This window comes from Streptopelia decaocto (genome assembly GCF_964273445.1).
Source record: "Streptopelia decaocto genome assembly, chromosome: 18".
NCBI classification, from domain to species: Eukaryota; Metazoa; Chordata; class Aves; order Columbiformes; family Columbidae; genus Streptopelia; species Streptopelia decaocto.
The window spans coordinates 6,441,163-6,454,105 of record NC_138673.1 but is presented as its reverse complement, the minus strand read 5'-3'; the positions used below and the strand labels follow the sequence as shown (position 1 = coordinate 6,454,105).

General features: G+C 51.4%; 1 protein-coding gene across 1 annotated transcript; it reads right to left on the bottom strand.

Annotated features, from left to right (window-relative positions):
- Positions 1 to 1,589: 1,589 nt before the first annotated feature.
- Positions 1,590 to 8,257, bottom strand: LOC309447687 (apoptosis-inducing factor 3-like; the record flags this gene model as incomplete). The annotated part of the gene is made up of 18 exons (XM_082068562.1): positions 1,590 to 1,726; positions 1,848 to 1,952; positions 2,416 to 2,491; positions 2,949 to 3,047; positions 3,172 to 3,289; positions 3,371 to 3,447; positions 3,905 to 3,968; positions 4,312 to 4,383; positions 4,796 to 4,911; positions 5,479 to 5,609; positions 5,838 to 5,929; positions 6,372 to 6,458; positions 6,857 to 6,969; positions 7,100 to 7,181; positions 7,263 to 7,307; positions 7,712 to 7,821; positions 7,908 to 8,017; positions 8,196 to 8,257. The coding sequence occupies 18 exons, from the start codon at positions 8,255 to 8,257 to the stop codon at positions 1,684 to 1,686; spliced, it is 1,602 nt and encodes a 533-aa protein (XP_081924688.1). The 3' UTR covers positions 1,590 to 1,683.
- Between the last annotated feature and the right edge of the window lie 4,686 nt (positions 8,258 to 12,943).

Here is a 12,943-nt window from a genome sequence, read left to right as displayed (position 1 = left end):
CCAAATTGCGGCACTTAGCAATGTGCAGAAAGTGGCCTGGCGTCCGTTAAGTGTTATAAATGGGGAAGCCTGTTGTCCTGGGGTCCTTCCTTCTTACAGAGAGCTGTTTTGCTTGATGTGTGCTTGCTGATGGCTACAAGAAGCCAAGTTTCTTTGAGATCATTGTGACCCAGAGAGAGCAGGGCTGCCTGAACCCCCTTGCATCGCTCTCTGAGCAGAAAGGACTGCGGATGGACACCTCTGGCTTGAGGCAGAGTTGACCTCTTCCACCACAGCTGCCCTGCTCCAAGTCCGTACAAAATAGCCAGAACCTGCTCAGTGCTCAACAGGTCCTGGAGTGCACCAAGGGGGCAGAAAAGTCATGAAGGTGTGTGTGCAGGATACCCAAGGGCATGGAGGAGCAGCTCCCGGGCTGTGCTCACCCTCCCGCTCATCACAGTGTGGTGCTGTCAATGCTTGGTGTGGAAGGGAACTCTCTACTCCAGCCACCAGCATCTCCACCCTTGCGTGCCTTGGCGTTGGGGTAATGATTAGATTTGCTGCTTCCTCCTGTTGCCGAAAGGGACCGACCCGACCTGCTGAAAACCAGCTCTGTGCCCGGTAAGATGTGGTTATTTCAGGGTAGAGAGTTGCCCTGAGCAGCTGCACCAAGCTCCTGAGGTCAGGAAATGTAAACCGCCACCTTTAAAGTCAACTTTTCAGATGTGAGAAGGTGCCGGAGTGCAAGTTATTGTATTTAATGCAAAACCAGCACCCTGGTATCTCACTTGCTGAGCAAACAGGCTTGGGCTCTGGTTAGCCTGCATTTAATGTGAAAGCAGAGGGCTTTTAGGGTGACAAAGTCAGTGTCCCTGCAGGAACTTGCCCAGCTCTCGGGGTTTACTCTTCCTCCTGCAAAGCCCCATGTGACCGGTGAGTAAGTGCAGTGTTTCCTGTAGAAAGCACAGCTTTGCTTGCTGCTGCCTTGCAAAAATCCAGTGACTCTTTCCTCCAGCATCAAGGCTGCATTTTCTACAGCATCTGGCCACCTCCTCGAAGCATCCAGCACGCAGGGACATGGTGGGAGAGGAGACACCAGCCAAGGCTGCTGTCAGGGAGTGGGAATCGCTTGCTGCAGCAGATATTGTGATATTTGAGGCAGCTGTAGCAATGCCCGCAGGTGCTGCTGGCTCAGATGGGATGGCAGCCCTCTGTCCTTAGGGGTAAGGTATTTCGTGTGAGCTCCTACACACAGACTATCTAGTTCCCAGCTGGGAGAGCAGCTTGCCTTGGTCACAGCTCCCCTTGCTGGGAAAACGTGCTTTTTGCAAAGCAGAAGGTCAGCGTGACCGGTGTGCTGAACCCAAGCTCCCTGCCAACAGCCAGCGAGAGGAGCAGGAGGGGTTGGTGGATCTGTGAACGTGTGGCTGCTTCTGCCTGCTCAGACCCTCAGCTGAGCCCCAGGACCTGAGCGTCCTCCTCTTGTCCAGCCCAGCAGGTCCCTGCCTGGAAGAGAGGGGAAAGCGCTGCTTTGCTTTGCCCCAGTGTGCAAGCAAGCAGCCGAGGGCTGTCTGCAAACACAAAATGCAGGTGCTGGGTTCAGCTTTGCTCGTAATTTTATTTCTCTTGTGCCACGACAGGAGGATGCGGAGCTGGTAACACTTGGTTGACTCTGTGCCACTCACGGCAGGGCACGTACCAAGCTTACATTTCTGCCAGCGAGGGTGTATTGCAGATGTCGCAGGCCCTGCAAGCAAGAGGTACGTTGCAGATTTGCACTAAATTATCTTTGTGTCTCTCAGTGGACTCTGCTGGCATGGGGAACACAGCGCAGTGCCGCCCTCCAGCCTGCTCAGGGTGTCACTTACTCTGCTTCTTCTTTAGAGATTTGTTTCCCCGAGTATAAAACTTCTGCAATCAGGGACACCATGGGGTCACAGTTCAGGCTGGCGGCTGCAGTCACGAAGCCATCCCTGAAAGGGAAAGCGGAAGAACGTGGATGTCCTCACTGTACATAGCTCAGCATGGCAGCATCCCCATGGCAGCCTGGCTGGAGCCCAGCTGTATTTTGGAGGGCTCAGAGGAGGGTGGCTGGTGCTGCACGGTGTGCGGGGACTTGTGACAGATCGCCTGGTGCTGCTGGGAGCTAGGCACCGAGCCTGGGAGGCAGAGGGAGCAGAGGGAGAGGAGACGTGTCCCAGGCTCCCTGCCCAGCTCGTGTCTTCATCAGAGCTCATTCTCTTCTCCTTCCCTGCTTTGGTTTGCTCTGAAACCATCTCACTGCTGGTTCAACAGCCAGCAGCTGCCTGCAGTGCGTGGCCATGGGAGGTGATGTGGAGCCTCTGCAGGAGCTCTGCAGGCTGTAAGGGACAGAACCGTGTCCTGTTCCCAGGGCACTGCTGTGTCAGGGCACCAACCAGCCACAGGTTCACTCACCTGATGTAAAAGATCAAGAACTTCTGTTGCTCCAGGCTGCCCTTCACAACAGTGTCTGTGTATCCCTTCCCACAGCCTGAGAGAGAGAGAGAGAACATCGCAGCCCACTCGGGGAGCCCTAGTACCACAGCTGGCACCCGTCCCACCTAGTGCCATCACGGGTAGGGGCAGAGGGGACAGTGACTGGCTGGAGCTGGGAACAGGGATGGGGAGCGGACATAGACACCATGGACAAGCATAACAGACCCAGAACTGCAGGACTGCGTCATGACCCAAGCCTCTCCTTGCCTTGGAGAGGGAATTTCTTCCTCCTTTGTGACCTCTAAGCCACCGGAGATCAGAAAGAACAAGAGCTCTGGGTAACCTGCTGGCCCAGAGCTCAGAAACAGGGTTCACAAACTCAGTCCAAAACTTGAGCTGCTTCAGGTAAACTCTGCACCCCCTGTGTGTTTACAAGCCCCAGACCCCGCTGGTGGATGAGCAGATGGGCTTGGAAGCAGTTCAGCTCTTCCCATCTCTCTGCCTCCTCCTACCTGCATAGCGGATGCTTTTGCCAAGCATCCTGGTCCAGAAGAAGGGGACAGTGTGCAGCTTCTTCTCTCTCTTCAGCATGTTAAAGGCAGCAATGTGACCTGTGATGAGCCAGGAGAAGAAATAGTTTTGTTGCTTGTAGGTCCTCGAAGAAGTGCCCTTTGCCTCTTATTTCCCTGCTGTCCTCTCTATCCTGTTCCTCCCATGCCCATCTTCCTGTCTCACCATGGGCCTCTGCCACCTGTTGGTGATGGATGCTAGACTGTTCCCAGCTGAGAAGCTCTACAGGAAAGGAGACCACGTCCCCAGCAGCAAAGACATTTGGGATGTTGGTTCGCATGTGCTGATGGGACAAAAAGCAATTAGTGCAATGATGAGAAGGACAGGACTGGGTGTGGACCGAGAATGCTCAGCTGGCACTTACTAGATCCACCAGGATGGCGCCGCTGTCATCTCTGGTGATGGAGGTGCCCTTCAGAAATGTGGAGTTGGGGACCACTCCTGCAGGGAGAGGAGCAAGGACAAATGCAGCAAATCTCGGCAAAGGCAGGGAGGAAATTTGCCTTGGCCCTACAGCAAAAATGTGCGTGTTCAGCCTGCTTGGAGCCCAGCAGCTCGCAGCAGGGACTGGTTCTTGGGCTGGTGCTGGGCTAATCCAGGGGCAATAAAACTAAAGTGCAGAACAAGGTGTGCTCTGATACCACAGCAGGGACCTGTGGAGCTCAGCAAGTGAACCAGGGTCACTCTGAGAGCGTAAGTAGCTCCTTCCTCCTGCTGCTGCTTGTGGGCTGCTGATGTTCTCCAGGTGCTTAGGGACAAGAGGAAGGGTTGGATGACAGCAGAGCAAGAAAGATACTGCAGGGAGCGGTGTCCTGGGGACGCACTGGGGTGCTCTGGGCTTGCTGGCTGTTCTCCCCACTCCCAAAGCCGCCTCCCTCTCCCAGCTGGGCTCTCATACCTATTCCCACCACTACCACATCGGCGGGTAGATTCTCTCCACTGGAAAGAACAGCCTCTGTGACCTAGGAAGGAAGCAAGAATCATCAACAAAGGGTTAAAAACTCTGTCCTAATTCCTGCAGACTCCCTGCTGCCTCTTTCTTTGCTGTCTTCTTTCTTCCCCAGGTTCAGATCACCTTGTCCAACTAATGTGTGTTGCCAGGAATGTAAGAGAAAAATCACTCTGTTGTCCCTGAGATATGAACAGATACTGGTGCCCTTTGAGTTCAGAGTTGTGCTCAATGAGAAGAAATGTGAGGGTTTAAATATGGGAGAGGAAAGCCTAGGTGAAGGCACTGGCTCATGCCTCAGTTTGGGTTTTTTCCCCTAAAATTAAGAGTTGATTGATCACAATGGCATGACTGACCTTTCCATCCTTTCCTTTCAGCTCACGGAGTTCTGTTTCCATGTAAAACTTCACCCCGTTATTTTGCAGCATCTGAAAAGGAAGAGGAAGCTGGTTTGAGTATTCACAAGGAAATTCCAGGCTGTGCTGCTGTAAAAAACAGCCGTACCCAGCCAAAACCCAGGCAGGCGGCTCAGCTGCTGCGGAGCAGTTTCGTTTGTGTCCCTGGCTGGTGCAGGCTCCTGGAAGCCTGGCTTTGATGCCCTGGTCAGGACTCTAGGATGAAGCAAGGCTTGGGGATGAAGCTGAGCTGGGGAGTGCAACGTGTGTGCGAGGGAGGTTGGGACCAGCTGTGTGTGCGCAGCTGGGGCTGTGAGAAAGTTGGCTGGGCATATGGGGTTGCCACTCAGGACAGGGGCTGGATTTCCCAGACTGTTGCAGATCACAGGGCTGCTTGGGTAGCATGTGTTCTCCATCCTAGAAATTAGCAGCAAGTTTTCCTCACCTTCATGGCGACACCTCCAACCTCAGGACCCAGCGCATGCTGGAAAGGGAACTCCTTTTTTTCCACCACTGAGACGGCACCAGCCTTGTCTGAGAGGAAGGCAGCGATCTCCATTCCTGCAACAGGAAGGCATGCCCAAGGTGAGCCTGCTGCAAGCAGGAACCTGCACCTTCCTCCTTGGAAAGCTTTTCCCTTTCCAGGTGAGGAGAACAAATCTGATGTCGTGCCAGTGTTGAGCTACTCCTCTCTGCATTTCTGGGCTGAGGTATTCGGCCTCCCTGTTCTTTCTTCTCATGCACTACAGACCTGGATATTTGGAAATGCAAAAAACAGCTTCTAGCTGTGTACAAAGTAGCTCCCTTTCCATGCCTTACTCCCTCACTTTCCCAATGCTTCTAGAGAGTCCAGCTCCTCTGAAGGACAGTGACCTTTTCACAAGGCACATTTCCCTCTGTGCGTATCCACAAATTGTTTATAACTCTCAAAGTTTATGGCTGTCAGAGGAAACAGTGAGTATGTGCTATGTAACGCACGCTCCCACCAGCTATAGGGCTCCAGGGAGAATCCCAGCCAGGCAATGAACGAACATCCCTTCCCTGAGAGCCCCAAGTTAACCTGCACATGCAGCAAAAGTGGGTTTCAAGGCTGCCAGTGATGACTTGGTGCCCACTCCAGCCTGGTACCTATGAATGAAGCTCCTACGATCACCAGATTCCTCCCAGTTGCCAGCTCTAAGATCTTTCTAGAGTCTTCTGGGGTTTGGAGAATGCACACATTCTGCAGGTCCGCACCGGGGACTTTGAGGCGGCTGGAGCTGAAAGAGAAAGAATCCAGATACATCTCATAGTCAGAAATGAAACAGAAAGGATGGAGTGGGAGCACAAGCCCATGCAATCTCTCGGCTGTGTCACCCTGTCCTGTCCTTTTATCTCGTCTCCTACCACCTCCCTCTCACACACCTCTAGAAAACCCCCACACCCCTGTGTAGACCCAGCTTGTCCCATCTAAAATTCTGTGTACAGCAGATGCTTTGTGCGCTTACTGGCTGCCTGTTGCAATGAGCAGCTGATGGTACTTCTGTGAGGACCCATCCATGAAGCGGACCTTCTGCTTCTGGAAATCCATCGACACTGCCTGCAGGAGAAAGGAGGCAAAGATCAGACAAATACCTCTGGACCACTGGTGTCCTGTCATGTCAGCCCATTCCGCTTGCCTGTGACTGCATGCCCAATTTCTGGACACTCAGGTGAGATGAGGAATGCTGGGGTTCTCTCTCTTACTTCCTACAGGTCTTAGGCTTTAGGAGCACTCAGTGACAGCACCAAGTCTGGATTCCTCTAAGGCTGGTTTGAAGGCTCACCCTCTTTGCATGTGATGGGCCCATGGGTAGCACAGATGAGTGTTACACCCAAGGCCTGCACACCAGCTCTTGGAGTGCTGTCCCAGAAAGTAACGCATGTACTTAGGCAGAGCCCTAATTTCTACAAATGTAGCCCTATGCCTGCAGGTGTGGGTGTCCCCTCCCCATGGCAGGTACAGGATCACCCACTGAGAACTGAATTGGTTGCTCTTGTACCTCTTTCTCTGTCCACAACTCTATGCCACGAGCACTAAGGAATTCAGGTTTCCTCAGGTACGCGTCCTCAGCTTTCAAGTTCATTTGCTGGAAACAAAGGGGAAATATGAAATAAAGCACTTCTTGCAGCCAGCAATACTCTTGCAGTGTTTACTGGGACGTAAGTTTGCATAAGAGGCAAATTTTGCATTAGTAAATCACACTCCCCACATCATCTTCTTGTCCCTCCTCAGAAAAACCCATCAACTCAAACTCTAGCGGGAAGAACTGAGTCAAAGGGGGTAAAACCATTAGCTTATAGTGCACTGTGATCAAGGACTTTCTGGGAACAGGAAGTGAGATGTTAGCTGGAAATTATACCCCTTTTCCTCGTGGGTGCCTCAGCACTCCTGCTTTGCCAGAACGGCTCAATTTCTGTCTGGCCAAGAGTGTGGGCCGTGTCCCTAATTCACACATGGTACTCAGAGTCCTTCTCACATACAAACCTTGCTCAGTTTGGATTTGTCATACGGAACGTGGTTCTCTTTGGTGGCCATGATGATCCTGCCAGTAAAGCCCTCTTGGCGAAGTGTCTCTGCACACGCGAGGGCAGCCACACCTACAAGAGATGCTCATCCCAGCCCTCTTATATGTCACTAAGGAGTAGGAGGAGGAAGGCACGTCCTCCCTGGAGAAGAGAGTGGCAGCTTACAGCATCTGTGGAGAATGCACAGTATCACTTCACTGACCTCCTCCCAGAAGCAGCATCGTGTCGTAGTTGAGAAGGCATCGCATGCTTGTGTCCTTCACCCTCCGACTGCTTTCAAGATCCTAGAAGAAAATGAGAAATGCTGAAATCACACCTAGCCCACAGTGCTGCTTGAGCTTAGCAACAGGAGGTAAGGTCAGTACCTTCTTTTTTGCTGTAACAAACACCTTTCCATCTTCCACTGTTACCTGAAGGGGTGAGAGTGCATTTAAGCACCACATTCATGAGGTGGTGGTGGGAGCTTTTCTGGGAGGTTCTGGTCCAGTGAACCATCAGTCTCTGATACATCGAGAGTGACTTGTAGGGATCTCAGATGGCAAATGGTGCTGAGGAGCTCATGAGCTTTTCTCCTCATCCCAAGGACACTCAGGAAGAGCTGTGCTGGCTGTACAGCATCACCTTTGATCAAACAGAGCTTTAGGACAGGGCATTAGATGATCCCGACAAATCATCCCATGTGCAGCTCTGCCTGACCTGGACCACAGAGCCATGGCCAGGACAAGGTCTTTGTAGTTGACGTAAAGAACATGGTGCTTGTGGGTGGTATGGAGGACATGGCTCAAACTGGGAGCAGGAAGAGGCGAGAAGTCACCTTAAAGCAAGGAAGACAGTCCAGAGCAGGGTATTCCTCGATGTCTCCAGTTTTGATGTTAAAGCAGGAGCCATGCCAGGGGCAGCGCAGCCTCTGCCCTCTCAATACTCCTGCAACAGAAAATCCCCCCACAATGGAGCTGTGAGACCTGACCCCCCTGACACAGCTTCTCCCCCCTGCCCAGAGCCAGGGTCACCTTTGCTGAGTGGGGCGCCATAGTGGGGACACTTGCTGCCCAAGGCACTGAGCTGCTTCTTGTTCCTGACCAGCAGCACTGGGTAACCAGCCACCATCACCTCCAAGAGCCTGGGGGAGAGGTGGAGAGGTGGGTACCCAAGGGAGCCAAGGCTCTATCCCTCGCAGCAGACATGCCGCCCCCTCAACCAACAGCATGGTGGCCAACAGCATGGCGGCTGCTGCCATGGCGACTCCAGCCCTGCTGTCTGCAGACCAGCCCTTGGCCTCCCCACCACCGGCTACTCACTCTCCATCCCCAATGTCACCTTCCTTGCAGACTTCGGCAGTGACAGTGTCATCGCCGTCCATGCTGGTGGCTGCGGGCAAGCAGAGGGAGGGGTTGGCCACCATGGATGCTGTTGCCTGCAAGCGCTTTCACCCCCCCAGCAGACAATCCTTCCCATGCATCCTCGTGGTCTCGCTGCAAAATCCCACCCCAAAATGTCAGGCCACCACCCCCCAGCTGGGAGTGGGCTGGCACCACATGCTCAAGGGGTACCAAACTCCTGGTATAGCAGGAAAAAATCCTCAACTGGTGGAAAATACACATTTCCTGCATTTTTTAACTTTGTCTCCAAACCTGAAGCCCATTCCTCTGCCCTTCTCTCCTCCAACCTAAACCTAATTTTTGTTTTCAGCCCCGTGTCCCATTAAACTCAACTGCAGCACAGGGTGAGTGAGCAAATATGATTAATGACTGATGTTGATAGATAGGATTATTTATGGCAAGGTGCTGCTGCCGTATCGCATGGTTTCCCCAAGTCCGAGTCCAAAGGGCTGCTTCAGCCTCTCAGAAACCTCTCTGACATTTGTACAGAGATGTTATTCTCACTAGTTGTCATGAAAGCAGTAATCCCTGCCCAAAATTCCTTCTGGGCTAGAAAACAGCCAAAAACCTTGGTCCTTAGCACTGTTCCTGCCTTAACTATCAGCTGAGAGGCTGTTTAAAAATCTCCCTCTGTTTTGGATAAAAAAAGGCAAGAAATGGAGCAGAGGAGGGTCAGTCAAGGTGGGTTTCAGTACAAGGTGGTGACTTGTACCTGCAAATCCCCATAATGCTGCTACCCCACTGGTCCCATAGGAGAAGCATTGGTGGGTACTCACCCGGTCCTGCCATGGGGGGCTCTGGTGACTGTCCCCTGAGTCGGAAAGCCATCACCATCACCGTTTGCGAGCTTCTCCTCTGCTGAGGTGACACCCTGGAGTCTAATCACAAGTGCTCTCCCCACCGCCAGCCCACAGCTGGGTGATGCTCTCCCCGAGTTGCACAACATCCCTGTCCATCAGGAGATGCATCTTTTGGAAGCAGCTGCCTATCTGATTTCTGCAACTGGTCGGCACCTAATTAAGTGTATTTTGCTTGGGTTTAGAAATGCATAGCGATTAAGAGCACGTAAGAATTATGGCGCAGGTGTGGCCTAAAGGTTGGGTGTGTTGTGTGTAATGTGAACAGAAACGGAGTGGATGCAGTGATACCCCACTGCGACTTCCCATCGCCTCTTTTCTTGATGGAAAACACTCTAGCTCAGCGTGACAAGTTTTTGGAGCACTTTGGAATGATATTACTACTTTTTATGTATTTATATAACATTTAAAAATATTTAATTTCATCTTTTTTTTAAGACAGAACTTCTCTCCATAGATTTTAAGGAACAGGAAGTGTCTGGCACCTCTACAAGTGCCTCAGATGCCAATTCTGCTTCTGGTTCAGTCTGCCGATGCCCAGGTACGTGGTCTTGCTGTTGCTTGGTCCATGAAGGATGGCACAGAGCAGTGAGCTATTTGCTGTACTATTTTTGCAAGAGAGTGGGAGTTGCAAGAAAACAGGAGTAACACCAACGCTGTTTGTGTCTACTCCAGTTCTTATCTCTATTTCACAGTCAATATGTTTCACAACCTCAAAATATGCCTCAAAATTTAGGGGGGGGGGGGGGGCGGAAGTTACTAGCAGTGTGTTCCCATCATCTCTTGGAGCTTTGCAGGGACTGTCTTTCTGTCATGCAGCACATTCTCAAATCCATTGTGGTGGGGGGATAAAAAGCCTTGGGTGGGCACAGCCTGGAGAGGACAGAACACACAGGGATGCGGGGTAAGTGCAAGCTGGCTAATTTGGGAAGCAGATTGCTTCGCTGGACCCACCAAGCCATGAGCACATCTTTCAGTGCCAGGGCGCTGCCGCCTGAGGAGTGACCTTCGCCCACAGGCAATGCACGCCCAGGTGCAAGGTATTTTCTCACAGTGCCAAAGAGCAGCTTTTGGGCTCTGCCTTCCTGGCCAGGAGCCTGAATGTGAAGCAATTTGGCTGCTGAAAATCCCTTTTTAAACTCGCCGTAATTATTCCCCAGAAGCGCGTTCCCACGTGGAGAAGCAGCAGCCCTCGTAGAGGCTTTCTCTGACTCAGCAGAAATCACCGAAAAATGTTGTTGGCTTATGGATGAAAGCTGCAGCACGCTGGCAAAGTGGCAGGTACAAAGGCATGCAGCTGTGGGAGGATTTGGGACAGGCCGGATGGAGCCCGGTCCTGTGTGATGGTGTTTGCACTGTGGGGCTGAGCAGCTGGTTTGGCTGCTGGATGCAGCCAAGCACCTGAGTAAGAACTTTTGTAAAATGCAAAGGGATAAAGGCAAAACAAAGTGTCAATCTCTAATGACAGCGAAGGACAGAGAGTGGAAAAGGGTATTGGATGTAAGAGGGAAGGTCTGGGTTAGCTGCAGCGATGCTGTGTTACTGCACCGAGGAACGCACAACATGCCCTTGAGGGATTCAGGCAATGGGATGGTATTGGAGGCGGATTTTTGGGAAGATGCTCTGTAAGCATCTTTTGTCCATCTGTTAGGTAATCCAGAGGCAGATATTCAGTGTTTGGACCTTGTAACACACAGCAGGATTAAAGGTAGTGAAAAGAAGTGGTGTCCTAAAACATGACAGAGCCCGGGCAGTCACTGGAAATCTCTGACCGGACCTGCCATCCATGTTGGTGTCGACTCACATGAGCTGCCCTTGTATTTTATTAGACACCTTCACTTTTACTGTGTCTCTCCAGTGTTGTCAGTGCTCTGTAAAATCCAAGTTAAGAGGCAAACATTTAATGGGGGTAGCTCTCCTTCCTTCAAGTCCTTCCTACTATCAGCTGGTGCAGCTCATTTTTCATGCCATGACACAGCCATGGCTGTGTGGCTGTATCCTCATCCTGTCCCCAGCTTGCTCAGGTCAGGGTCCTGCCCTGCCCAGGCAGACCTGCTGATTTTAACCCAGCATTATCCACAGACTCAAATAATACTGAAGACTGTTCAGGCACAGGAAGAAGAAGCGAGGTGAAAACTGCAGCGGAGCTAAAATGATTAATGGGACACTGCTCTCAAAACAGCTTGGTTTGTGATATTAATAACAAGAGAATTCAGGAGGGAACCTAACCTGTTCCAAGCTGTGGAGCCAACGGCAGCAGGAGATGCAGTTGGGAATCTCCTGTGCTTATATTCGTAATGCAGGAGGAATTGAGTGGGCTCAGCAGCATATGATGCTGCACAGAGTGGGTGTAGGGGCCGAACTTGTCTAAATTGCAAAAAAAAAAGCATTCAGTCATATACACATCATGATGTAACCAGAAAGCACATAGATATCTGTAAAAATTACTTAAGCTTGAGAATGGTGAACTAAGCAGGGAAAAAATGTTTGTCCCACAGGGACATGGAAAAGGAAATACTTAGTGGGACTTAATTTGCTTACAGGGTAAGAATAATTAGACATGCTGGTTTACATTTTCTTCCTAAACATTCATGTCTGACAGTGGTGAGAGATGGGATACAGGCTGGGTGGGCACCTGGCCCCACATTTCACTGTTTGCCACAAGGAAAGAAGGAACACGAAACCTTACTAACAGCAGTAAATAAACAATTTCAAAAGTAGACAAATTTTGGGCATGTCAGCTACTAAAAGCAGAGGGGAAATATAAGAAACTGCCCATGCTGCTGTGCAACCGGAGTGAGAAGGAGAGAACATCCTTTGCACAACCAAATCGTGGCAGCTGGTCCAGCCCAAGCCCTTGGGAAGCAGCTGAGCCCGTGGCATCCTTAGGGACGCTGTACTGCTGTCACAGGTTTCTCCTGCAGGTCCCTGGTGTCAAATTCTGAGAGAGAGAAGAAAAAAAATTAGATACCTGGGGAGGTGGGAAAAAAAGGCCAAAAGCAAGAGCATCCAGAGCACCTGGTTCACTTTGGGAAAGCAAAGATTTCAAGCTGCCGTGGGGTGGTTTATCATGTGGGCTCTGCCTGGGTGGCTCTGGCTCTTGGGTGAGAGGGACATCCCTGCGTGCCAGGCCTGTGCTCAGCCAGCGGCTGGCACCAGAGCATCCCGGTGCTGTGAGGCTCCCAGGAGACATTGTATTATTCAGAGAACGATCTCAGGAAGGATTATCAACCTGAGCAGCAGAACACTTGCAGGGCTGGTCAAAACACAGGGGGAGGGAAGGGAAGAGTCTTCCCCTCATGAGGCTCAGCTCATAGGCTGAGCAGGGTGAGCGAACAGGCTGCGGTGAAAAGCCAGATTATTTCCTTCTTCTGCCAGACAAGATCAAGTCCTGAGGTCAGCGGTTAAGTGATGCACACTTTGGCATTTCTTGCTTTAAATCCTGAAGCTCTGAGTGTGTGAAATGGAGCAAAGGGCTGGGGAAAAAGGTAGTAAAAACTCTCTGAACTGTGAGTGCCAGCAGAAACCCTCCTCCTGCTCATCACGCTTGCAGAGACTGATGTGCCTTTCTCCTGCGGCTACGATGAGTGTATCCCTAGTTCCACCTGGAGAATATCCAGTTTCCACATCAGGAAGGTGTTTCTGGCTAGAAGGGGTGGACGCTCGAATTTGCATTGATTTCATCTCTCTTCACAGCTACCTCTGTAATGCCTGGGCATGCTTTGCCACACACAGCATGCATTTTTGCACAGCTGATCCTTTCGTGAGTATGGAGTTACAGACATTCTGAATCAAAATGTGGATATATAG